The sequence below is a fragment of the Lissotriton vulgaris genome, chromosome 2_1 (genome assembly GCF_964263255.1).
Source record: "Lissotriton vulgaris chromosome 2_1, aLisVul1.2, whole genome shotgun sequence".
Taxonomy (NCBI): Eukaryota; Metazoa; Chordata; class Amphibia; order Caudata; family Salamandridae; genus Lissotriton; species Lissotriton vulgaris.
In genome coordinates, this window is record NC_141687.1 from 1,918,278,248 (window position 1) to 1,918,305,007 (window position 26,760).

General features: G+C 46.8%; 1 protein-coding gene across 11 annotated transcripts in view; it reads left to right on the top strand.

Moving 5' to 3' along the window:
• Window positions 1–26,760, top strand: part of AKAP13 (A-kinase anchoring protein 13) — a 1,375,395-nt gene that overhangs the window by 735,395 nt on the left and 613,240 nt on the right. For all 11 annotated transcript variants that reach the window (XM_086958098.1, XM_086958099.1, XM_086958104.1 and 8 more), the window contains exon 10: window positions 2,455–2,536. In XM_086958098.1, the coding sequence (XP_086814224.1) occupies window positions 2,455–2,536 (82 nt within the window). The remainder of the gene's footprint in view (window positions 1–2,454; window positions 2,537–26,760) is intronic.

Sequence of the window (26,760 nt, forward strand, 5' to 3'; positions counted from 1 at the left end):
CCAAAATAATCTGCCCCACTCCTATCCAAAACGGCCTTCCCCACTTCAGTCTCCTAACTCCAATCCAAAACATTTTGCTCCATTTTAATGCAAAACAATCTGCCCCACTTCAATCCAAAACAATCTGCTTCACTCTAGTCTGCCCCACTCCAGTCCAATCCACCTCTCCCTAATCCACCTCTCCCTAATCCACCTCTCCCTAATCCACCTCTCCCTAATCCAACTCTCCCTAATCCAACTCTCCCTAATCCAACCCTCCCTCATGCAATCCACCCTAATCCAATCCACTCCACCCCAATGCAGTCGACCGTAATCCAGTCTGGCCAATCAATCCCACCTGAATCCATTTCGCCCCATACTTTTCAATCCAGTACACCTCACACCAATCCAGTCCACCCCCTCCCACTGCAGTCCAGTTTACTCCAATCCACCCAGGACAACTAAATTCACTCCACTCCAGACCTCCATACTCCATCCCACCCCACTCCAACCCACCCCAGTCCACCCACCCTTCTCCGCCCCAGTCCAGCCTACTCCAATCCACCCCACCCAAACTAATCCGCCATACTTCAATCCACCCCACTCCAATCCACTCCGCTCAACTCCAATCCACCCCACTCTACCCCAATCTACCCCAATCCAGTTCATCCCTCTCAATCCTAGCCACCCAACACCAGTCCAATCTACCCCCTCCAGGGTAGTCCAATCCACCCCCCTTCTCGCCAATATATTTCACTCCAAACCACACTACTCTAATCTGATCCATCCCAATTCAATTCACCCCACCCTACACCAATCTCATCCACTCCAGCCCAAACCAGTCTAATCCACTGCACCCCATTTCAATCCACCCCACTCCCATCCAGCCCACCCTCTCCAGTCCACCCACTCCAGTCCACCCACTCTAATCCACGTCAGTCTATCTCACCCTACCTCAATCTACTCCAATCCACCCCACTACCTCAATCCACTCCAACCCACGTTAATCTATTACAACCGATTCCACTCAAGAGCACTCCACTGCACTCTGCGGCGCTGCACTCTGCGGCACAGGACTCTATGACACTCTGCCACGGAACCACTGTACTCTGCTCCCCTCTACTCAACTCTACTAGACTCTACTCTCCCTACTCCACTTTGGGACACTCCACTCGCTAACATTTAGCCATGGTGAACAGCAGCCACACTGGTGTACAACTTGGCAAAAACGAATTTCCAAAGCCAATATCTCTAGAGACCTATTGGCTATGTTAATAATTGTTTGTACACTGTTTAGCCAGGTCAGAGAAGGCTGGTGAGGCCTGATTTTACTTTTCAAAATAAAGGTCCTTTGCATTAATTCCAGGTTGCTTTTCTCATCCAGAAAATGACATCAGTTGAAATGAAAAACCGACTGAATCCTTTCCTTGTCCGTAAACGCTCCCTTTAAAACAAAATTGTTTTTTTGTTAAATAATTTTTATTTAAGAGAAAGAACACAAAGTTAAAACATTACATAACTCAGAGGATATATAGCAAGAAGTAAATAGAAGACAATACAATCTATTTGAACAAGAATAATAAAGAGAGTACATGATGCAAATATTATAATAAAATACGAAAATATAAGAAGAAAAATCATAAGGATAAAATTCCTAACATAGTCATAAAATAATGGGTTCTAGAAAAAAATTGAAAAGGGTATAGTATAATTATATTTTTCTTTTATAAAAAGAAAAGAGAGAGTAAAGAAAAGGTAGAAGAGAAAAAGGGGAAAGAGGAGGAGAAGAGAGGAAAAAAAGAGATGGAAAAGGGAGTAGATTAAAACAAAATGGATATTATAGAAAAGTTGAGTGATTAAAAAAAACGTTTTTTTAATATGTATAATAAAAGGAATCCTCCCATATCTTGGTTTTCAGTGCAAGTGAATGTAATAATGTAATTGGTCGGGACTGAATTTCCCTGTGTATTTTAAAATGCATAAGTTAAACTGTAAGGAACAATACTTACACTCGAATGCTTTTGAACTTAACAGAGAACGCGACCCCCAGCACAACGCTTTTGCATCGGTTAGATCCTTATAGCACATTATAAAGTTGATGCTAATATGGAAAGCCCTAATGTTGCAGTAACATTTCTTTTAAATTGACGCTTACCTCATTTGCTGAAAACATTTTTGTGCAGATAATAAAATCTAGGATTTAAATCTGCTTTCTCATTGTCGCAACCAGGCACCACAAATGCTCCAGTTTAGTAAAGCAGCGGCTGTAAATCTTATTTCTTCACCTGGAAATACTGAAATAAATCATCCATTTTGAAGTAGTTAAATGTAATATTTTTTTTTCCAGTTTCCAAACGTGCAGCTATGTGAACATAAAAATATTCTCACACCAAAAACAGTTGTTTTCAAGACTGATCAAACCAAAGTATTTTAGTACCACAGCAGTTGCATAATGTAACTATATTTTCCCTCCAGATAAATCGTGAGAGCTGGTGTTCAGTAGAACCTTGTCCAGACCCTCAACTGCTGGAAAACAAGAACATAAATGAGTCTACAGGTAAGCAACAAGCACATGTAGTCTCGGAGTCTCAATGGCAAAAAGTAAGGACATTTTTTACGGTATGCCTAAATATTGTCTTAAACATATTTCAATGTATATTTTCGAGGTGAAGAAACAAGTTCTTACTTACATAAGATGTTCTCATTAACGTATTAGCGATTTGTGTTTTCATGAAACGCACCCCTCAATAGGCAACATGCTAATTAAGAAATGTTGGTCTTCGTTAAGGTGTACATTTTTACAACAAAAGCGTATTTTAATATGTGGAACAAATGTATATGTAGGAGGTATGCATTGATTCCACTAACGACCTGTTTACCTTAAAATAGCTTTGTAGCTACGACTTTTACAGAGGTAATAATGGGAAGACCAGTGCCCTAAATTTATATTTTAGTAGGCTATACATTTCTTTTTTGTTTATATATATATATATATATATATATATATATATATATATATATATATATATATATATATATATATATATATATATATATATATAGCAACACAATATTATTTTCTTAACATTTTCTTGTAAAGTACAAGCAAGTAAGCTGGCAGTCCATATTACCATGAATGTACGATGTCATGCTTGTGACGTCTGTGAAAAGGATTGTGTAGGCATTCATTCCATTTCTTCTGATATGTGGACAGTATCCATAGCTTATGTTTGCTTAAAGCAGGATAGCTTCGTATGCAAGAAACTAGGAGTGTAGAGTTGGTGCCTATTTAAGAGGTGGCTAAATAGGTATATTACATTCTTTAGACATTTATGCTGGTGGTTTGAAAAGCATAACAATGTGGTTGAAAGAAACTATGCCGTCTAGATTTTCTGGATAATCGATATAGCAAAACACACTGTACAGTAGGGCATATTTTTGAATGCTGCTAAGAGGAGATCTGTTTTTAGTGAACCATTTGCATCGTTCATAATTTGACCATTTATGGCTAAAGTGCGAATATGTAATGTACTATTTATTCAAGGTCTCAGTGATGTGGCGGAAGCAGCGATATGTTGCAAAGATGTCCATTAAAATCGGTTTTTGACCTCTTCTGGAGAAGGAGTATTTATTTTTATTTACACCACATAGGAACGTCACAACACTTGGGCATAGATTCTCATAATATGCCTCAAAAACTGTGAGCTGAATACCTTGTAGTGATGTGCAAGTGCTCCGAGTATTTCAATTTAGGGCTTCAACGTAGTGGCTCATTCAAAATGTGATATGACCTGCCAGTGCTAAGATGTAACAGCCAGGGAAGTCTTGAAGCACAAATAATGCAAGATCAAATCCTGTTTACTGCTGGTGATTTGCTGGCATATGTTTTTTTCTGAGGGGCATGGATTTGCTACAGCCGCCTTCTTAAGAGTATACACATATGTTTTAATTAACTTAAAAGTACAATCTTAAAAAAAAAACTTGTTATACATCTGGACTGTTTACCGGTGTGTCTTGGGAGTACCTTCTTGAGGCAAATTGGTATACAGGAGTAATCTTAAGGGACTTGTGGTGAAATGCTCATCCAATTTATTATTTTACTGCTTGAATTCCTTTCAAGAACAGGCTTTTGCTATAATTCATACAATACGATTATGTGTTGGTAGTGCTGAAAGTAAATTCAAGTAAACTGTGTGTGGGATAAGGCATACAGACACATGGTGGATTGACTATTAACTTGCCCACAGAGTCCAGTCTGAACAGTAGGCCTGTTGCCAGGGTTTTAGTTTCAGCACTGCAAAACCTTTTCTTCTATAGTTCAGCATTAAATACGTATTTTTACTTGAGCACTCCGGTATCACGTGATACAGGCATTCTGTAGTAGGGGATCTCTGTGTATAGTCATAATCTAGTGAATAGTCCCGCCCATGTGCGTGGACCCCGGCAATCAAAAATAATCTCTTAAGTTGTCAAAATAATGCAGAAACTGCAAAGACACTTAAGAGAGAATTTAAAGACAAATAATACAGCCTGCCAGTTTCTACCATAGAGAAACTTGCCTCCCCCAGTCAAAGACTCTGGAATGATAGAGAGAAAGGTAGGGACAGACAAGCCCCATAGGCTGCCATTATGTGGCTTAAATAGGATACTGTGCCTTTAAGAGAACTTTCCAGAACTTCTCCCAGTATCCCAGAATGCATAGCAGGTCCCTCTACTTTCAGTTCTTTTTTCCGGCTCCTGCTTACAGGACCCTGGCATTGAGCTCTCCCATGTTTCAAGGGTTTATTGTATTTTTTGGCACTTTTGTGTTCTAAAAGTGTTTCAGTTGTCTTTCTTGGTGTTTTCTTTCTCTTTTGTGTGCTGTTTCAGGCGTTTTAGGGCTCTAAAATGCCTGGCCTTTTTGATAAGTGCCCAGCATGTGGGAGGAAGAAGGCCAAGAGTGATCCCCATGATGTCTGCATCGTCTGCCTCCCTGAGGATCATGTCCCTGAGGACTGTGTCATCTGCCAGCAGTTTACTGCTCGGACTCTGAGGGACAGGATGAAGATCAGGCTTTCTGGCCTAGAGGAGAGGCGTCTGCAGGCTGCAGGTGGGTCTGGGCAGTCTGGGAAGGTTCCCTCTGCCTCTGCGGAGGCCTCTGGGGGGCTCCCCAGGGGCAGGAAGTCCAGCAAACGGTCCCGGTCTCCGTCGACGTCGATTGCATCGACGACGACGTCGAGAGGGATGACGGCGGTGTGCTCCCCTTCTCCCCGGGGCTCCGGGTCGAGACGGCGTGACGTCGAAGATTATGGAGAAGTCGCCGTCGAAGCCACCGTTGACGTCATCGTCTTCGTCGACGTCAAGGTCTTCCTATCGACGCCGAAGGCGAAGTGACAAGCATCGACGCTCGCCGTCGAGGCGACACCGTCGCTGTCGAAGACTGAACGCTCGACGTCGCGGAGGCGGCGTACGACGTCGCGGAAGAAGAGGTGGACGTCGAGGGGTCGGCGTTCGACGTCGAGAAAGAGGAGGTCGACGTCGCGGAAGCGGCGGTCGACGTCGAGAAAGAGGAGGTCGACGTCGCGGAGGCGGCGTTCGACGCCAGAGTCGTGGAAGCGACGTTCGACGCCAGAAAAGCAACGCAAGAGGGATTCTAGTCCCAGAAGTCACGCTGCTTCTAGTGGAGGACGCAAGAGGAAGCGATCACCTGCTGAAGGGGCTGGATCTCCACGCCCTTCGCCTAAGGGGTCACCAGGCTCGGTGTACTCAGAGGTGTACACGCCATCTCGGCCTCGGACTCCAACTCCTCCCCCTGTTCCTAAGGAGGATCCTCCACCCAAACCTCCACTTCCTTCAGGCGACCCACCACCACCTCCGGTCCCTCCGCATGGGCCCGCACGCAGCCGAAGGTTCCTCCGCCGAGGTCCACTTCGCTGCCGTCTTTGCCTGTACCTCCTAAGGGGACCCCAAAACCAAAACCCCGTGAGGAGCCAAGGAAGACTCCGCCACGAAAACCGGTGGAACGGCCACGGGCTGGCAGGTCTCGCTCTCGCTCTGGGAGGAGGGAGAGATCGCGACGCAGATCGTCCACGAGGTCGAGACGCCGCCATAGGAGGCGCGAATCTCGCTCACACACGAGGTCCTCCCGGACCAGGGACTATTCTCCTACCTTGTCGGGGTCACCGGACACGAGGGTGTCCCCGATTGATGACCTGGTGGCGTTCCATGACGTCCTTTTAAGGGGCGCTGCGAAGTTGGGCATATCCTTGACGGTGCCTACTCCGAAAACTTCAGTCATTTTTGAGACATTACATCAAAAACACCTGTCTCGGCCTCTCCTGCCTCTGGTGCCGGTGCTGGAAGAACCGGCTATGGCCCTTTTTCTCACCCCTGCGGTGACGAAGGCGGCTCCATCGAGGTTGCTGAAAAAGTACCGGGCTCCCGATTCGGATCCGGCCTTTCTGAGGACGGAACCCCCTCCTGACTCCGAAATTGTGACGGCGGCCCGCAAGCAACATGCTACCACCCCGTCATCCACGGTTCCCCGGATAAGGAGTCCAGGTGGATGGATTCGGCGGGGAGGAAAGTCTGTGGAACTTCCGCTACCTCCATGAAAGCTGCGAGTGCCACGGCGCTGTTGGGCCGATACGGCCGCGCCCTCTGGGACTCTCTCGAGCGATTTGCAGAGCACTTACCTCGGGAGAAGCGTGAGGACTTCCTGGAAGTGCTGAATGAGGGGATGCTGGTGGCGAACCAGATTATCAGCGCGGCAGCGGACTCTTCCCTGTTGGCTGCTCACGGATTTTGCCATGGAGTCAACCAACGACGCCACGCATGGCTCCGGCTTACGTCCCTGAAACCGGACGCTCAGCAGAGGGTGGCCAACCTACCATTCTCCGGCGAGACCCTCTTCGGGAAGCATGCGGACGATCAGATGGCCCGCATGAAGGCAGAGGCCGAGACGCTCACGGCCGTGGGCCTGGAGAAGCCTAAAGAGACCAAGAAGACGTACCGCCCTTTCCAACGGCGGTTCGGTGGGCAAGGCCGGGGACGAGGCCAGGCTTCGGGACAATCGCAACATCAACAGCAGTTCCGTAAGCCATTCAAGAAGCGCCAGAAAGGCAGAGGAGGCCAGCAGTCGGCTCCGGCGCCCAAGGGCCAGGCTGGGTCTAGGCCCTAGGAACCTACTTCCCCCGGATCTGTTACCCACTCAGGTAGGGGGAAGCATTCAATTTTTTCTGGCAGAGTGGAGAAAAATTACTCAGGACAAGTGGGTGCTGAATATTGTTTGCAATGGATACAGTCTTCGGTTCACCAGCCCTCCTCCAGCAATTCCACCGGTCAGCTCGCAGTTTCAACTGCGTGAGCTCCAGGCGGAAGCGGATATCCCGTTGAGGAAAAGGGCGATAGAAGACGTACCTCTGTCTCAGAGAGGAAGAGGTCTGTACTCCCGGTTCTTTCTGGTTCGCAAGAAGGACAAGAACGAGTTCAGGCCCATTCTGGACTTGCGACAGGCAAACAAATGGATTCGCAGGGAAAAGTTTTGCATGCTGTCGTTGCATCAGATTTATCCTCAGCTGCAACAGGGAGACTGGCTATGCGCTATAGACCTACAGGATGCTTACTTCCATGTGCCCATTGCACACAAACACAGGAAGTTCCTGCGGTTCCAAGTCGGCACCAATCACTATCAATACACAGTACTCCCATTCGGACTGAAGTCTGCGCCGAGAACGTTCTCGAAGTGCATGGCGGTGGTAGCAGCACACCTGAGGAAGAACAAGGTGTTCGTCTACCCGTACCTGGACGATTGGTTGATCAAGGCATCCTCCTTCTCGGAAGCGCGAGCACACTTCCAGAAGACGTGCGTTCTCTTGAACAAGCTGGGGCTGCACATCAACATGGCCAAGTCTGTCCCGACCCCGGTCCAATGCATACAGTACTTGGGAGCCTCCATCAATACGCTGTCAGCAAGCGTGTCTCCTTCGGAAGAGCGACGATTATCTCTCCTTCGGAAGGCTCAGGCTCTTATGACAACTCCATCTACAACAGTGAGGACGGTGTCTTCTCTACTGGGATCGATGGCCTCTTGTATCTTCTTGACGCCACACGCACGGCTGCACATGAGACCGCTGCAGGAGTGCTTGGAGGACCAGTGGGATCTGAGGAAAGGATCTTGGGACGACGAGATTCGACTGTCGCTGCATGCTCTTCAGTCTCTGAAGTGGTGGTGTTCGGCGTAGAATCTCCTCAGAGGGGTTCCCTTTCACAAGGACATTCCCACGCAGACTGTCGTGACGGATGCTTCTCTCCTGGGATGGGGAGCGCACTCCGGGACTCTACAGATTCAAGGAACCTGGTCGCCGATGGAGGCCACGTATCACATCAATTTCCTGGAACTCAGAGCTGTTCACTTGGCACTGAAGGCCGTCCTTCCGTCCTTCCAGACCAACTCTCTGCTTGTACAGACGGACAATACTACCACGATGTACTACCTCAACAAGCAGGGGGGCTTGAGATCACGCACTCTGTCACAGGAGGCGCAGACGATCTGGCACTGGCTCCTAGCCAGAGGATTGACGATAACGGCTACCCATCTGCAGGTGTGCAGAATGTTCAGGCAGATGCACTGAGCAGGCTGGTTCAGGAAAACCACGAATGGGTCATAAACGACGAAGTACTAGGAGAAGTCTTCGCACGGTGGGGAACTCCAGACGTAGATTTGTTCGCCACTGCCGAAAACAGCAAGTGCAGAGACTTCGCCCCCAGGTACTTCCAGCAAGGGACGCTGGGGAATGCGTTATAGATAGACTGGACGAACAGCTTTCTGTACGCCTTTCCTCCTATCCCCCTGATTACGGCGGTGCTCATCAAGCTGGCCCGGTCCAGGGCTCGGATGATACTCATTGCCCCGGAGTGGCCCAGGCAGTGGTGGTTCACGGACCTACTTCACCGGTCTCTCCTTCCTCACATTCGGTTGCCGTGCAGGCCGGACCTTCTCACGAAGTTCGGGGGACGGATGTTACACCCCAACCTCTCGTCTTTGAGTTTGGCGGCATGGCTCCTGAGATAGTGCAATATGGCCATCTGAATCTGCCTGATGATTGCATGGTCATACTGAAGGAGTCTAAGAGACCTTCCACTCGGACTTCATATGCTTACAAGTGGAAGAGGTTTTGTATCTGGTGCCAGTCTAAAAACCATGATCCTACGACCTGTAAGGAAGATGTCATCCTTCCTTACCTTTTACATTTGGCGCAGTCTGGCCTTAATGTTCATTCCATTAAGGTTCATCTTGCTGCATTGACTGCCTACAGGAAATGCCCTTCACAGACTTCCTTTTTCCAGATCCCTGTGATCAAAGATTTTCTGGAAGGATTGAAGAAAGTATTCCCTCCTGTCAGGCTTCCTTCGCCTTCATGGGAATTGAATGTGGTGCTGTCCAGATTGATGAAGGAGCCTTTTGAACCTATTCATAAGGCTTCGTTGCAGCACCTGTCCTGGAAGGCGGCGTTCCTCGTGGCCATTACATCGGCCCGCAGGGTGAGTGAAATTCAGGCGTTGTGTTGTACTGAACCTTATACTGTATTTCATGCTGCTAAGGTTGTTATGCGTACTCACCCTAAATTTCTTCCCAAGGTTATTTCTGATTTTCATGTCAACCAGACCATAACTTTGCCTACGTTTTTTTAGAACCCTTCATCTCCGGCGGAGAGGTCACTCCATTCCCTGGATGTTAGGAGGGTGTTGAAATTTTATCTGGATAAAACCAAAGATATTCGTAGGTCTGACCAGTTGTTCATAATCATCAATTATGGATCGGTCAGGACGGGTCTTGCGACCTCTAAGCAGTCCATCTCTGGGTGGATTGTGTCCTGCATACAATTATGTTACCAGAAGGCTAATAAGACCTTAGGAGGTAAGCCTAAGGCTCATTCCACCAGGGGCAAAGCTGCCACGACGGCTCTGCTCCGTAACGTGCCGATTGCTGAAATCTGCAAGGCAGCCACTTGGAAGTCGGTTCATACCTTTACTAAGCATTACTGCCTGGACACTGACGCCAGGGCAGACGCGCAGGTTGGGCAGGCTTCGCTGCGGAATTTGTTCGCACAGTAGTGGCGTTATGTATTTTTTCTCCACCGCCACTTTGGTGTGGGGATGGGCTTGCCATTCTATTCACTAGATTATGACTATACACAGAGATCCCCTACTACAGAAGGAGTAGTTTCTGTCCTGTAACTCCAGTTCTGTAGTAGGGGTATCTCTGTTATAGTCATAAGCGCCCGCCCTCCTCCCCGGTGGAGATATTTCATCATGTACGGAATGCGACAGGTCTGGCGTGCTTCGCCTTCAAAAAGAACTGAAAGTAGAGGGACCTGCTATGCATTCTGGGATACTGGGAGAAGTTCTGGAAAGTTCTCTTAAAGGCACAGTATCCTATTTAAGCCACATAATGGCAGCCTATGGGGCTTGTCTGTCCCTACCTTCCTCTCTATCATTCCAGAGTCTTTGACTGGGGGAGGCAAGTTTCTCTATGGTAGAAACTGGCAGGCTGTATTATGTCTAGTGTTTTTTGGTGGAATTTCTAGTTGAAGTACTGGACAGTGTAGCCTGTGGATATAGGCTGCATTATTTGTCTTTAAATTCTCTCTTAAGGGTCTTTGCAGTTTCTGCATTATTTTGACAACTTAAGAGATTATTTTTGATTGCCGGGGTCCACGCACATGGGCGGGACTATTCACTAGATTATGACTATAACAGAGATACCCCTACTACAGAACTGGAGTTACAGGACAGAAACTACTCCTTTCTTTTCAAGTGTGTGCTCTTTTTCTATCATTAAACTCTGCATTTAATTCTAATAGAATACACTGCATATCAATGCTACTTACTACTATTGGAAGCGCCGTACAATCTTAAGTTCTCTGGTATTAATTCATCATAATGGTTTTTAAAAAATCCTGTTATCTCATGATTTCACTCTCTTCCTTGATATTGGCAATTGTCTATCTCCAAATTGAGTCAAGTTTTTTAGGGAGGTATCTCATTGGTGAAAGGTGCCTGCTGTTTAGGTGCTTTCCTCTCATAGAAACCTCAGCCATTGGGACGTCTGTTGGTATGGCAGTTTAAAAGTTGTTCCTAGTGTATTGTGTTGATGTATTGTGTATCTCTGTCTGAATGTATTCCCATGTTCCTCACCTGCCACAGGTATCATGGCTGTGATTACTACTACATTACTCTTTTAATGGGCAATGTTGTGTTTCTGTTCAGGTAGGATTATTCCTTTGAACTTTTTCTTCCTAGGTGTATGTGCCCATAACATAATTCTGTTTACTTTGATTTATTTGGACATTGATGTGGGCATTATACCAGTCAGTAATATCATATGTGATTTGATGCTCGTGGCAACGCTTGTTATGTCTCATGGCCATTTTCTTTTTATTGTTTTCAGAGGTTACTGAAAAGTCACCTGCATGATGTCATTTACTCCCAACCTGAGTGCTCAACTGTACTGTTGTCTGCATCCCTAATGTTGATTTTTATTGTCATAGTCAAACACAGATCATGCGTGTGAGCCATAACGTAGACCTGTCTCACGAATTGGCAGTTTTGTTGGACTGGGAAGAGCACCCAAAGCACTACCATCATAGTGGTGGAAGGCTACTGCTGTCACCAAGAGCTAAGCAACACAAGAGCGGTAGTGGCAGCATACTGTACAGTGATTAGTAAGAGTAAAGATGTGCTTTTCACCCTATGTCACTGGCGTGAGGTCTGCAGGCTCATTCACCTTAATTTCACCTTGGCCTACGTCTGTTAGAGGTAGAGTGCTGTTCAGCGGAGGAATGGTGACTCTGTGCATGATGTGTTTTCCTGGGAAGGGTACAGTACAGGTAGTGCATGTATGGTTAGTGCATGTACTGAGTGTGCATTTGCCTTCGAAGAATACATGAGGGATGTAGTGCTGGGCAGCGCCTGTGCAGTGAATAGCATGTGCTGGGTGTATGTGTAGTTGCGAGAAGTACAATACATGAACAGTTAGGTTTTGTGCAGCACGCACATGTGTGGTGTGTGCTGTCAGTGTGTGTGGTTGCAAATAGCACACCTTGGTACAATACGTAAAGACTGCAGTACTGAATAGTGCTCACAGATTGAATGTGTATTCTCTATGTATTTGTGTCTATGGTGGCACAATACATGGAGGTGACAGTATTGGATGGTGTGTGTGCGGTGTATGTTCACTGAGGACAAGTGTGTCTGCGACGGTACATCATATAAAGGACCTTGGGTTCTATTTTTGGAAGTCCAGGCCTGATTGTGAAGACATGAGGAGTAGATGGATCTCCCCAACAGATTTGTTTGTTGCTTCATTCCTGTGAGCTGGGTGAGACACAATGGAGGAAGGGAAAAAGAGACTCCCCCTTTATACTTAAAAAGGGTACTCTTTGATTTAGTGATAGATCACAAGGATGGGGCCTGGAAGCATGTCAGGAAGGTATGGAGCTGATAAGTGAATTATAAAGAGCGGGCCGGGAGCTTGGGATTAACTTTTCGATGCACATTTCACTATGGCTGACATCCAGGTATGACCTCCATTCACTCCCATGGCCTGTGTTGTGGGACTATCAGCTTTGAAGTCTCTGCTATTGGAACAGACAGAGGAAAGAATAGAAAGAAGTGTACACTTCAAAAGAAGCAGAACCCCATCATTACACTTTAAAGACAAAGACCCTAAATCCCAGTTGGTGTGTGGAAATGGACTATGAGAAGGGGAGGTTAAGATCCCAAACTGTCACCTGCCAAACAGCCAAATGGCTGTGTGAGAATGGGAAGCTCTGCAAGACTTCTTTCTATGACCAGTACTGGGGCCAAGGCCTGCTAGTCTCCCTGCTGGGTGAGAGGACATCATCCAGCGAAACCAAGACCACCTGCCCTGTAGTCAGTAGCACCAGCACATGCCTGTGTGCCCAGACCAGTGTCCCTTGTGAGGAAGAAGAGAACATTCGAGGTAGCAAGCTCCAGTGGGGAGCCCTATTGAGAGGACTGACTCCCTGTGTGCAGACTGAGGATACAGCTGTGCACTGATCCAGTTGTTGCCCATGTACAAATTGTTTTGGTGATCCCTGTATGCCAAGAGAGGCCCGCGTGGACCGAGTCAAGCATTGATTACCACGCAGAAACTGCCTAGTCCGTCCTGGCTTGTTTGGGTTGATCGAGTAGGAAGGGAGGGGCAGCTTTGCAGTTATTGTCCAACAAGAGGGGCAAAAACTTGAATTCACCTTAGCAGCAACTCCGTATTCCAAAAAGGGCCACTGTGGTTTGGGCGATCCCTGTGGACTGTGGAGGAAGCCGGGAAAGAGGTCACACCATCTCTAGGCTCTTGTATGGAGCCCTTCTCACTCTCCCACCCCCATGTGGGGAAGACTGACTTACTGCGTCTTTGCAAGCTGGGAGCATCTTTGTTCACTGGAGAAAGCCAGCAGACCCACTTGGGAAAGAGTCTGCACCTACCGGGTACCGGCTCGTTTACTGCGAGTAGCCTGGCTTCTCCAAACAAGATGAGAACTTTCAATTCCCCCCTGAAACGGTGAACATTATATGTTGCAGGAGAGGGTAAGACTTGAATCAGGCCTGCTAAGCCCCTGGGAACTCTCTGCTGAAGGTGCTGATCGCCCTAGATACTTTTGACTAATTCCTAAAGAGTCAAAGGGGATCTCTTGAGTATGGCTTACTAATAAGCAAACTCTGGATATGGCCACCAGTGAATGGGTAATAACCCCGACCACATTGCAAGGAAAAGGGTGTTATCTGGAATTGCCAAATAAACACTAGAGCCCCGACCTCAAGGGGATTGTGGCGTTTTTCTTTTAACAGAGTTTTATATAGTGCGAATTTGACCTGAATTGGGTATCAGAGTGCTTTCCATAGCACCAGTTGCATTACATGAGGACACGTTCATTTTTGTTAGGCACAGGGAGATTAAGTGATTTGCCTAGAATCTCAGGATATTTAGCGTCATTGCCGAGACTTAAATTCAGTTTACCAGATTCGAGGTTGACCCCCCTAGCCGAGTGCCCTGTTCTACTGTATATTGCTGCAATATGAGCCCTTGTACGTGCACGCGCCGTAGGGTTCGTGTTAAGTAGGTTGACACACCTCACATACTCTGCAGTGCACCTGATATTTTATTGTGTATAGTGTTGATGTCTGCTCTTAGCGCAGGCATTTCCAGTTGCTTAGAGTCTGTATTTTGTTTCGTAGACTTTGCAAAGTCCTGCACCTCAGCCAGCTTTTTTAGTATCATGTCCATTGTGCTGTTTATGTCCATTCTGTTCTTAAATGGCGAATCTGAAAAGGCCGGTACAGCTTTCGACCGTTTGAAATGAGGTTTATTCTCCTTTACTGCCATTTATCTCTTTTGGTAATCATTTGTTCTTGCGTGCAGTGATGAGAACTTGCTCTGACATGGGTTATTTGCTGTAAGCTGTAGGTCTCAAGTTGCATCTATTTTTTTTCCAATATGACGTTGATAAGCCCTCTGCGAGTGTCTGGTATACGTTTGCTCTGCCACTGGGCCCAAAAGAGTTCAAGGTTTTATACTGGTCGTCTATTATAATGTCCCAGAAGATCCTGGAATGTGGCAGATTTAATTTTGAATAGTGCTCAGAAAAGTACACTGAGTAGTGCCTGAGCTTATAGTCACCATTCATTCAGGCCTCACTCCACTTCAAATGCATCTTTATCGTAGATCAAGTAGTGAGGGTTTATAGGATGGATGCATGTGGGTATTATCCATTATTTATTTAGGAGGCATTGTTGTGGGTTGAATTTATTGTAAATATTCATGGGAGGAAGTTTGGTCTGTGTAGAACTTCAGTAGGATTTGTGGGTTTAAACCTAAACGCAGTAACCGTCAACCGCCATATTTCGGTCAGGCATGGATTAAGCAACTCAGGCTGAAGGAATCACTCCTGCAATACAAGGGCTGGCAATACAACTGGTATCTTCTGCATCTATATAAAAGGGAGTCAGTTTGTATTCTGGTATCTCCTAAGGACCAGCTGATCAATCGCCAAGCACTTTAAGTGGTATTTGAAGCTGCACTTGGCCTGTTGTGAGCTGTTGGAAGTCAGCAGAAAAACGTGTTTATGGTCCTTAATGTGGGTGGATAAACTCTAAAAGAGTTTAGTTTTGCTAAGAGATTTGCTTTTGAGTGGCGGTTGAGCAAGGCATGCAGGTCCAAATTAAAGGGCGCTGTCTCCCTGTCACCATTTTATGGTCAGACAGTGTTGTCCAACTACCAGTCTGTAAAATTATACATGCTTAGCAGGATTTTTGGCAAATATTTTAACTGTGGTACCTGGAGACTCTGGTTGAAAAGAATGTCAAGCAGAGATTATAGATTTATTCATGGCACTCGTCTGGTGTTGCCATTTGGTCCTGGGATGGCGGTTGCCATTTTTTTGTTGCAGTGAGTGAAAACATCACATCTCATAATAAAGCCTTCAAGGAGATTATTTCGGAAAGCAGAGGTCTAGTTCTTCCTCAGGGTGTCTCTGCTGTCTGGATTTAATTTTGTAGTGCGGTGAACAGGTCCCATAAGTTATGAATTTGGTGGATTTCGCTCTGCGCTGTGAAGTGGCGAAGCTAGGCAACCATGTGCTCTACCGCCCAACCTACGCCCTCCAGAAACCCCAGTTATAACACTAGCCCAAATCATTTACGCCCACCCACCTCTTTGCCTGGTATCTTCAGACATCCCACATGTCAGATTACAACAGAGTTGGTGTCACCAATTGTTAGAGAAATCTCTTCATTAATTTCCAATCTCCAGCAATTAGATGACGCATGATTGAAATTCACTGCAGAAGAGCAGGTTTTGTAAATTAGATACACCTTCTGGTTAATGTGGCAGCTGCAGCGATCACCTTGGAGCCTGCTGTATTACTTTTGCATCCTGGCAAGGCTCGCTCAGCCTTTTGTCCTTCAGAGGTTGGTGAGGGCGTTGATATTATTAAGGGCAGTGAGTCCTTAAGCTTTCTGTGCTGCATGTGCTCAGGGTCCCGCTACCGCTCTTCTGCCACCCTCCTTCTGTACTTCTTAAGATTTTGTTTGTTTTCAGATTAGTACTGCTGGTCTATTTATTGCACTCATTTGGCTGGATAATGCCCTTCCTCAAACTCCTTACCGCCTCACCCTTTGGATAACCATGTATTTAAGTCTGAGATTGTGGGGGCGTGGCCAAGATGGCGATGAGAGCGGTTGCAAAGCTCTGAGCTCTGCTCACCGACAGAATCCTGACCCCTGCTTGCCTGGCCAATCACCCTACACGGAAACGGCGGCGGAAGGCTTCCTGCATCGTTTCCCATCGCCTTTGGAGCTGCCGGCGGTTGCACAGGGCTACTGCGAAACCCGAATCCCACCCACACCAGCGCGGGGACCCCGGTCGAGACCAGACTACTCTGCCCGGGCCGTGGCTCAATCAGCCTGCGCACGAGTCCCACCAGATGACAGTGGGCGAGATCTCTGGCCTCTCCAGATCCCGCCGCCAAAGCATCGGGGCCTGAACTGAGGCACATGTAGCCCCTATCCTGAAGTGGGCTGTGGCGCCGGAGACATCATTCTGTGACGCAGGTCAGCTCGCTCACGCGGCCTGCGCCTGCAGTGACCTACCCCGAGACAGGGGGAACTTAGGAGACAACGAGAGCCCACTGACCTGCTGTGGGCCTCCCCTAGAGACAGTGAGAGTGCGACTGAGCCCCCGTGCTGGACAGGAGTGTCCGGGCCTGGATCTCCGCGCACATGAGCCTGGGTTGTGCGCACCCCAGCACTGCACTAGCCGTCCACACCCCGCTGAGGACTACGGTGGCAGTCGACATGACGGAATCCTGTGACAGGCCTAAAGGCTGCATGTGGTGGGTCTGAGAAAAGGCCAGCACGCTTCTAGAAATTCCAACCTCGTGGTATGTGCCTCATGCTGGCGTTGTTTGGTGAAGGGCCCCTCTGAAGTCCTTCTGACGCCGTGGCCGCTTTGGTGGCCCACAACGTGAGACAAACCAAGACAGGTAAGGCGCATATATTCTCAACCGAGCTACCTTTGACACCCCGTCCACCCATCTCTGCCCCCCCTGGTGCGCTGCTCATAAAACTACAGTAACACCCGTCCCTTTGAGGGGACACACAGACTAGCATCCAGCCTCTTGCCTCCCACAGACAGCATAATGGGCAAGCCTAGAGCGGAGAAATCTCAGGCACAACCTCTGGAAGTAGAATTGGCGCCCCCGGTCATTAGGATTGTGGATCCCCCGGGCCCTCTACCCTGGGAAAACAATGACCACTTGCACCGCTTCGATGAGCTGCTGGTGGCAATACTTGACTTCAAAACCAGCCTGGGCAATAAAGATTGACTCCCTAAGCATCGACATGGGGTACCTGCGAGAGGACCACAAGAAACTAAAGGGCTGAGTGGAGGAGTCTAGATCTACTCTGGTGTTGTTGCAGCCCACGGTGACTGCGGCTACCACCCAATTACAATCCCTCCAACAGGATGTGGACTTCCTGAGGGCACACGTGGAGGACCAGCAAGGATGTTCATGCCGGAATAATGTGCACATCGTGTGCCTTGCCGAACGAGCAGAGGGCCCCAACATGGAACTCTACCTAGAAGACTGGTTCTCACAAGACATTCTGCAGGGTAAGATGTCGAAGTTCTTCTCCATTGATCGAGCGCGCGGTACTGTGCGAGGGTGGCCATCGGAGTTGTTCTCCTCCTTCTCCGCACAACTAGCACCTAGGCTGACCAATGCACATGCGGAAGCCTTCGAGACAGGCGTGCTGCCACCTACTTGGAGGGAAGCAACGCTAGTTATTCTGCTGAAGTCAGGCCGCGGCTCTCTCCAAATGGCCTCCTATCGCCCGCTATCGATGTTGAATGTCGACTATAAGATCCTCTGGTATTTACTAGCGAATAGGCTATTCACTGCAGTACCTCTGTTGGTCCACGAAGACCAGAATGGCTTCATACCAGGACGCAACACTGGTCAGAATCTGCGCCTCCTGTTTGCACTGCTGGACTGGACACACAGGATGAGGCGGAAAGGCCCTGGGTCGCATCCTTCGATATTGAGAAGGCATTCAACACTTTGAGCTGGGATTATCTCATAGCAGTAATGGCGCAGTTCGGCATTGGCCCCAATTTCATAAGGTGGATACGTTTACTGTATTTCAGACCGCAAGCTAGAGTGAAGATGGTTAGCACCTTTTCTTCGCCTTTCTCGATAGCGCGGGGTACACACCAAGGTTGCCCCCTGTCACCGATTCCCTTTGACTTGGCCATGGAGCCATTGGCGTGCAGACTACGGCAGCGGGTCACTGACTGGGGTCTACAGGTCGATCGATGGTGGCACATAGTATTGCTGTACGCGGCCGACGCGTTAATATACCTGTGCGGCCGGACTGAGATACTGCAGTTGATTATAGACCTCTTAAATACACATGCCAGAGTCTCCAAGCTCCAAGTTAACTGGACTAAGTCGGTAGTGTTCCCAATGACGCCTATGTCGCCGACCCAGAGACGACTGGCACCGGACACACCATTGACATGGGCGTTCAACACTTTTAAATACCTGGGGGTCCAGGTCTATCATTTAGGGGCTGATTTTGTGGATGGAAATCTCGGCTGGGCCATAACTAGAGCCCGCTCGACTCCCCTATTTTGGTTGGGCCTCCCCTTGTCCCCCATCGACCGGGTGGACATTTCTAAGATGTTGTTTCTTCCCGCCTCTTGTACTATTTCTACACACTCCCCTACCACCTGCTTCGGAGACTCTCTAAGGAGTTGGAATCCTTACTGCTCTCCCTGATATGGAGAACCTCAAGGGCAATGGTGGATCTCCATAAACTATACCTGCCATTATCGGATGGCGGCTTGGGCACCCCAAACTACGAGTGATATTACTCCGCGGCACAACTGCAGTGGCCAATGCGGTGGCTCGCTAAGAGCAATCGCACGGAGATGGCCACGGTAGCCTTGGCGTGGGATCCCCCAACATTGATGGAATGCATGTCCGGAACAACTAAATCGATTCAGAAACAACAAGGCAACATATTAAGGACAGTCAGACGGCACTGGTCCAAATATGTAATGCCTAAGGGCCGAACAGCGCCATGCCCCTGACCTGCCGCTGGAGCTCCTCCCTGGTACATTCTTCTACCATGGGCGCCCGGAACTTAGGACATGGAGAGAAAGAGGATTAGATACATGGGGAGACATGTATGCAGACTCGCAATTGCAAGCATTGGAGGACCTGGTAGACATATGAGGTACCGCAGGGCTCCTTTCTATTTCATGCTTTGCTTACGCGCCACTCCCTGCGAGCATGGAGCACCGACCGAGTAGAACCTGCCACGTCACACCTGCTACAAACACTTCTCACGCACGGTTGAGGTAGACATGCCGTAACAGCCATCTATACTTCTTTCAGACTAGACGATCTGGCGGCAATAAATGAGTACTGGGATGCCGAGCTGTCCGTCACCCTCTCTGATAATCAGTGACTGCAATGCCTTACCCACCCATAAACCATCTCGACCAACGCCAGATTGAAGTATACTCAATTCAATTATTTCCACCACGCATATCTCACACCCCACAGGTTGGTACGCATGGATTGAGTCGTCATGCAAATGTTCATGATGTTACGTTGTCTAAGTCAATAAAAATAATTTACAAAAAAAAGTCTGAGATTGCTACCTGTAGATTGAAGTATTGTTGCAGTTGAAGGTTCCAGTATGTTTGGTCACTAGTCTAGGTTGCATGTCAAACTTCTCCTGTCAGCTGGAATAGGTAGGCTCCTCTGCTGCGCCACCATCCTTGTTCACTGTAGAAATAGAATTCTTTCATGCCTCGATCGCTATTTAAAAGATGCCCTTTTTAAGCCCAGTTGTCGCTGCTCGCCTGGTTGCTAGATACAATTGTATTAGATTGGCAGTGTGCTTCCACTTCTTCGTCATCTTGGCCCCAGAAGGGCTTGTGCATTTTAACTTTTGGTAGCCCTGCTGTGCAGGTACCAATCTGCACAGAATTACGGTGTAATGAAAGATAGCCATGCCGAGTGATCTACCTGCACTTTAAGAGTAGATCAAGAAGAAATTCCTTCCTTGTAGCATGTAATGGAAACATCAGGAAAACTGAAGTGAGAAATTGTATACGAAAGTAAAAAAAAATGTCATGGGTGACTGCAAATAAAAATCCAATACAGTTTTAAATGCATACTAAAAGGAAAACCGAGATAGTGGGGGGATGGAGGGAGGGGACTTTTACCGGCACAATTAATTAGTGGTTCCTTCAAATCATAGTACCTATGTCTAATAACCATGTTGTTGAGAAATGGTCTGAAAGCTTCATAACCTTTTTGGATATTCTGGATGATTGATTTTTTTTACAATAAGTTATTTCTTTTCTTTCTTTTTTGAAAACATACGCATCTTACTTAACCAGTCTGGGTTTTTTTGCTGATGAAAGAACAGGACATTTTTTCCTCCTGTAATCTTGCAGGCATTTATCAGTAAGCGCGTTGCTGTTTGTCTGAGTCACTCTTTCATGCTTTTATTAGTCTTTAGAACTTCCATGTGAAATTCCCATTGGTCGTGTCATTGTGCTAATCAACAGACAGGTTAGATTTAGTTCAGAAATTTCGACCTGCTTTGTTATTTTGTTATCTACTTTACTTGTCTTAACTTAGTTAGCTTTACTCTACGTTTTAAGTTAAACGGTTCTATATTTAAACAAGTACTACTGTTGCCTTATTATCATATATTACAGGTGAATATGTGTATGTGCTGTGTTCAGAAGCCATTGCAGGAAAATGCATCGCTGTATTTTATAGTCTTGTGGAATGACCCACCCCTTTCTTGGGGAGCTACAATTGTAAGCAGACCACGTTCAGTTTTATCTGTAGTGCCAAAAAAATTTCAGTCATTCCCTTAGTAGCCAGCTATTCAGATGAGCCCAGAAGACACAGCACGTTTTAGAGTACGTATTCGTCAGTCAAAATGTCAGTAGTCCTATTTATGTGACATGCCAGTTAAAATTAATGTGGCTTGACACATTAATTTTATGTTTTTTTGTTTATATTTTTTATTGTTTATATTTTTATTGAAAGAAGGGAATAGTCACACAGCCGGGAGTACAATCGTGAGTACTTCCAAATAGGGAATAGAATTAAGACTCAAGAGAACAGTGTTCCAAGAACACAAAGTGCAGAATACAAAGTGCCATATACCCCGATCCCAAACAGGTACATAGAGCTTCTGAAGGTTGTGTCAACTTATAAGCGTCTTTGCTGGAATGTGCAGTGAACATTGTGCAGTCGTGTTGCGCGACACTAAATCAGTGGCAAATCACGAATGCAAACCGTGCAGTACAGTGCAATGGCATAATGAAAAGAGCACAGCAAGCACTTAAACCTGCACGCCTGAAACAAATGCACGAAAACTGTAGGTGAGGGTTGTGGAGGTGGGGGAGAAAAACAGTGTGGAATGCAAGCAGTTGAAAGGCTAGAGGTGTGAGGTCGCATCCGGACGAATTTTTGAGGGAAATGCACAGCTTCATCGCCTGGGTGCTTGGGGAGGGAGAGAGGGAGGGGGGCTGGAGAGGGAGTCTGGGGGAGGGGATAACTGGATGGGCTCCTTCTCTTTGTGGGTGCAGTCCAGTATCCCTATCCGGACTCAAGTCCGCTCTGACTGTTGATGGTCGTAGGTCTCGGGGTCATTCAACAATGAATGAACATCTCCGTTCTGTGTTTTAGTCTATAGATAATGTGCTCAAAGTGTCATTTTTGAACATTTTGTCAGCTATTCAAAATAAGTCAGCCTCTGGAAAGAGCGCCAACCGCGTAGAATGCATATTTTTGCAGCCATGAGAGCTGTTGACAAACACCTCAAGGGGGTTATTCAGTGTGGGCAGATTGCCTGTGTTGTGTAGGAGGACCGGTTTCCTAGAAGTGAAAAGGCATGTCCAGGGCACCAGCTAGAGTAGCACAAATCGCGGCACAGAAAGCCCCCAGGGCCTGGCACAGATAGAGTATATGGAGCGTGACCCAATCTGAGTGGCAGTATCTCCAACAGTCCCCAGGATGTAACAAGCCTGCAAATGGAGTTTCTGAGGGTCCAGTATCAATCTTTTAAGGTTCTTGAAGAGGGTGAGTTTCATCCTCTGCAACTCTCCTCTGAATAATCCATAGTCAGTGAGTTCTGTCATTTAGCACATAAGTGGGTCAAGAGGGTTGGGAGTGCAGGTGGTGCACTATTATGTTGTAGATACCAGAGACCACATATTTGAAAAGGTCCCAATATTTAACGATGGGGGAGTCAATAAAATCCCATGCTGGGACTTCCAGTATACTGTGGAAGAGGTGTTTTATTTGTAGGTATGGCCATTATTTGTCCGTGGGGCCCGTGTAGAGGGCCTAGCATGCAGGTCACATTGAAGACGGCCACCAGTATGTCGGCGGCTGAAAAGACGCCAACCATAAAGAGAAAATGAGAATCTCTTGCTCTATCCCGAGAAGCTGCCCCAAGAGGCTCACTGGAAGACCAGTCCAGAGGGAGAACATCCTAGTTGAGCAGTGATGTGGTTGTGTTTCGGAGCAGAGAGGACATACTTGTGGTCCTCTGTCCGTCGCTGGCAGCAGGAATGATATCCAGGACACTCAGGGAAAAGTCAGGCAGACTCATTCCCTTTCGCCAACTTGTTGTATGGGATGGATTGAATACCCCGGGCTGCAGTGTGTCCCACAAGATGAAGGGAGGTCGGGGTCCCTTACCGCCTCCCCAGTGGCGATGTAGGCACACATGATGTCAGGCCCGGGCTGCGCTCCAAACCTCAGCGGAGTTATTGTTGTGCTTTGATCTACGGTGAGGTCCTGGTTAATGGCGGCGTGTTGGTAGAAGGTCAGGGGCGACTGTCGGGATGGCCTGGATCCTCCGTTGTGGATGGCACCAGAGGGCTATTGCGAGAGCTGTGCATTGGAAGGGGACAAGATAGACTGTCCTCAGTGGTGAAAGGGGCTCTCAGCCCCGGGCTAGCCACGTACACTAAAGCCCTCGACAGAAGCGTGTGGACTGCTCCGAGGTGCCAGGCTGTCTGTCAGTACTCGCTGGAGAAGATCGTCGATGACTGAGACGTGAGTGAATTCTCTCTTACCCCTTCCCCTACAGCTTCCCAGTTAAAATGACTCTCGACATGAATTTTGGTCTACGTCTACCCTCAGTCCCCGAGAAGATTTCCAGGAAGTGGCGATACATTTTTAATCCATTTCCCACCTTTCTTTTCTTAGGAGGGGCAAAAGTAAAATGCCATCTTCATACCAGAGTTCAGCTAAAGTCATTGTTTACTTTCTCGAAAATTGCACGTGTTGTTTCAATGCCTTCACACAGGAAAACAACTTAATAGTCTCTTCAGTGTGGCTGAACATTGCTGCACTTAGTAAAACTTTTGTTTCTTGGAGTTTGTTTAATACAATTTTTTATTCGATAGACATGTTGGATTCCTTTTGCAATGCAATGTGACTACTATTCTATAACTGAAAAAATAAAGTTGATTAAAATCCATTTTTTGTAAACAAATGCACCTGATAAAACCGAATTACATAAACCATACATATCAAGATTCAGTGACTATAATCTGCAATTGATAATCGTTGTCAATAGCACATCACAATCAGTAGCACATTGTGCATTTGTTAGACATTTACTAGAAAAACCAAAAGGTAAAGTTATGGGTAGCTTTGGTTTTGATATCTTAATACATGTTTAAAGAAACTCATGTAAAAACAAGTTAAAATTCACTTACGGTTACAAATCGAAAAACTTAAATTATGGTTAGGACAACAATCCATAACTCACACAGCAGCCATACAAGCTATTACTACACTTGACTAAGCATGAAATACAGTGAATGACCGGTCGGCTCAATTTAAGGCCAACAAAAACTACTTTTTCTACTCCTCATTTCTTAAACTGTTAACAGATTTATACAAAACCAAGCGAAGGTACTTCCTTGAATCAAGTTTTGCTTTACTGCCAAGTAAATCCATTCAAAGGTGTTGTCTGCAGCTGTACCTCCAGCTGTGGTAATTAAAATGCCAAGTTGCCTTTTTAGGGCTCGGGGGCGGAGCTCAGAGCGCCTATTGTTAAAGAAAAAAAAGTTTCTGTAGGGCTCGGGCCAGAAACATTCCTTAGTTTTTATGCCATCTGCATAGTGATTCGTCTTTGCTGTGCTGTGTTTGTAGTAGCCTTGACGCGATAGGCTATCTGTAATTTCCGTCGGCCATTTTTGGCATTTTCTCAGTGGTTACGCGCAAGGCCGTCCATTAATCTTAATTAGGAGCTGTCAGGGAGGTGCTGTAATGGAATCCAGATGCTGTGGGCGCGTTCACCATTATGCAGAGCGTGTGCACTGCTGTGTTTTTTAGGTCTCGCCTGTCGATGCGCATGCGCATCGAGCAAGCGAGACTATTGCGAGTTATCCACTCTTTATCCACACTGCAAGGAATCGTGGCGATTCCTTGCAGTGCCCGTGACTTTTAAGGTCAATGCGCATGCGCATTGAGCTTATGCGCATGCGCATTGACCTTAAAAGCGCGTGCACGTCCGTCTCCTAACAACACACACACACCCTCTCCCCCGCTCCGCCCCCTCCCCGCCATGTCTGCCCCCTTCCCGCCGTCTCGCATTTCTCCTCCCCCCTCCCCTCTCTTCCCTCCTTAAAAACAACGTAATGAAAACCATCGACTTGTTCTTCTTTACTTTCTATGCTTTCGTTTCCATCACAACGGTGCTTCTCTTCTCCTCCCCTCGTCTATGTTTACCCGCTCCGCCCCCTCCTGCCGTGTCGCATTTCTCCTCCCCCCTCCCCTCTCTTCCGTCCGTCCGTCTTGTTTTTTTTAAATCTTGGCACTGGATATTGCTGATTCACACTGCCTTTCTCCGCCTCTGTAGTTGGTCTTAAGACGTTGCTATCCATTTGCCTTCTGTGGAAGGTATTTGGGAGAGTCTCTCATTCCCGCAAACAAACGATAGAAAGCTGGTAACATGACTAAATAATCTGTATTCCTTGTTTACATTTACCAACCATCTTACAGTGTGATTGTTCTATTGAAACTTCCTTTTAAAACCCGGTGGTTCTTATAGTAGCAAGCAGAGCAAATGGAAGGCACTAAAAGTCAATCCATGTTTTCACTAAAATTAATGTGAGCTATTAAATCTTCTTAATGATGCCAACACGTACATGGAATCTCTAAGCAGTTATTTATAATGGTTAACAAAGTTGTTCCCAAACCTTATTCTTGACACATCTGTGGAAGATGGAAGATCTGCCCGTAATGATCGCTCTTTGACTTGCATTTCTCGTGCTATCTAAGCCATGGATACGTTTGAGATGTCTGCAACTCTCTGTCTGGTTGCCATCCTTCCTGTACAGCATTTTAGGCACGTAGTGCCTCCCTAGTTGTGTGTGCATGCGTCTTTAAACCGTCTTCCTCGTGTAATGCTGTCTGTCCCTGCGTGCTTCTCCCCGCCCCCTTCCTGTTGTGCTAGTCTGTGTTTCTCCATTTTGCAGTCGCCCTCAATCCTGCCCCGTGTGGCCTCTGTGCCCCCCTGCCCTTCCCCTGTTGTGTTTCTGTCTCTCCCGCCCACCCCGCTTTGCTCCCAACCCCCCTGCTTCACCCCCGCCCTATATTCCCATCCCCTATCTGCTTTAAATAAAAATAAACATTTTGTGCGCTTTGTTTTTTTAGTTACCTTAACTGATTTATATCTGTAACTAAAAACAAAAGTAGCCGCATCATTCTGTAGATGTGCGCACCTAAAAGTGACCAGTGGCTATGTATTCGGTTGTTTTTTTGTACTTCAGCGTGCCGGGTGCATTTCAGCTTTGCTAACAGCCATTGGTAAAACCAACAGTCACATAGGTAAGACTTAGAAGAAATAGTTTTATCTTTAGACAACATAAAAAGTGATATTTATTTTAATGTTGCTATTGCTGTGGTTTCAATTAACTGAACAATAAACGTATTTTTACTGTTACTGTTTTTTTACTGAGACTTATTGGTTTTTACCAAAGCTTGTTATGCACAGAAAACAAGTTTATTCTTTTAGTGAGTGAAAAGCAATTAGAAGAAAGATACGATGTTCGTTTTCAGTCACAGATTGTCCTCATACTGTGACATTAATTCCAGAATCAACGCAGGAGTGGCGGGCGGAGAATTGTCAGAATGCATCTCCATTTATTTTACGCCAGCAAAGTTTTACAAAGTTACATTTTTTTCACAATTTGTTAAGTTGCGGGTTCAAGCTTTCCTTCCTCCATGCCAAGTTTGTATGTGCATTGCGTGATACTTTTCATAGCAAGTTGCCTTATATGGAAGTGTTCTCTCCAAGTTTACCTCTTACGAGATAAATTGTTGAAAATAATGGATTGTCGTAAGTGTCACGACTTGTAAACAAATTTGGCAACAATCTCAAACTGTACAAATTTGTGAAGTGGCAAAACACAAACCTCACCAGGGTTGCAAGAAACGACTTGTACAACGTTCACACCCCTTTTGGGAATACCGCCGTTGTCTAAAGGTAGCGCCACTTTAAAATCATCTGTGAAAGAGATCAAACAATCACAGACACTTATGGCCCTGCTCGTGAGGCTGAATAAGCGTGTGTTGATGGCCACGGAAGGCTGATGCATCAGCGTTTCAGGGGTCAGAGGGGCCATTGTTTGGGTACTTCCTGCCCCAGGGTTTGGGGCTG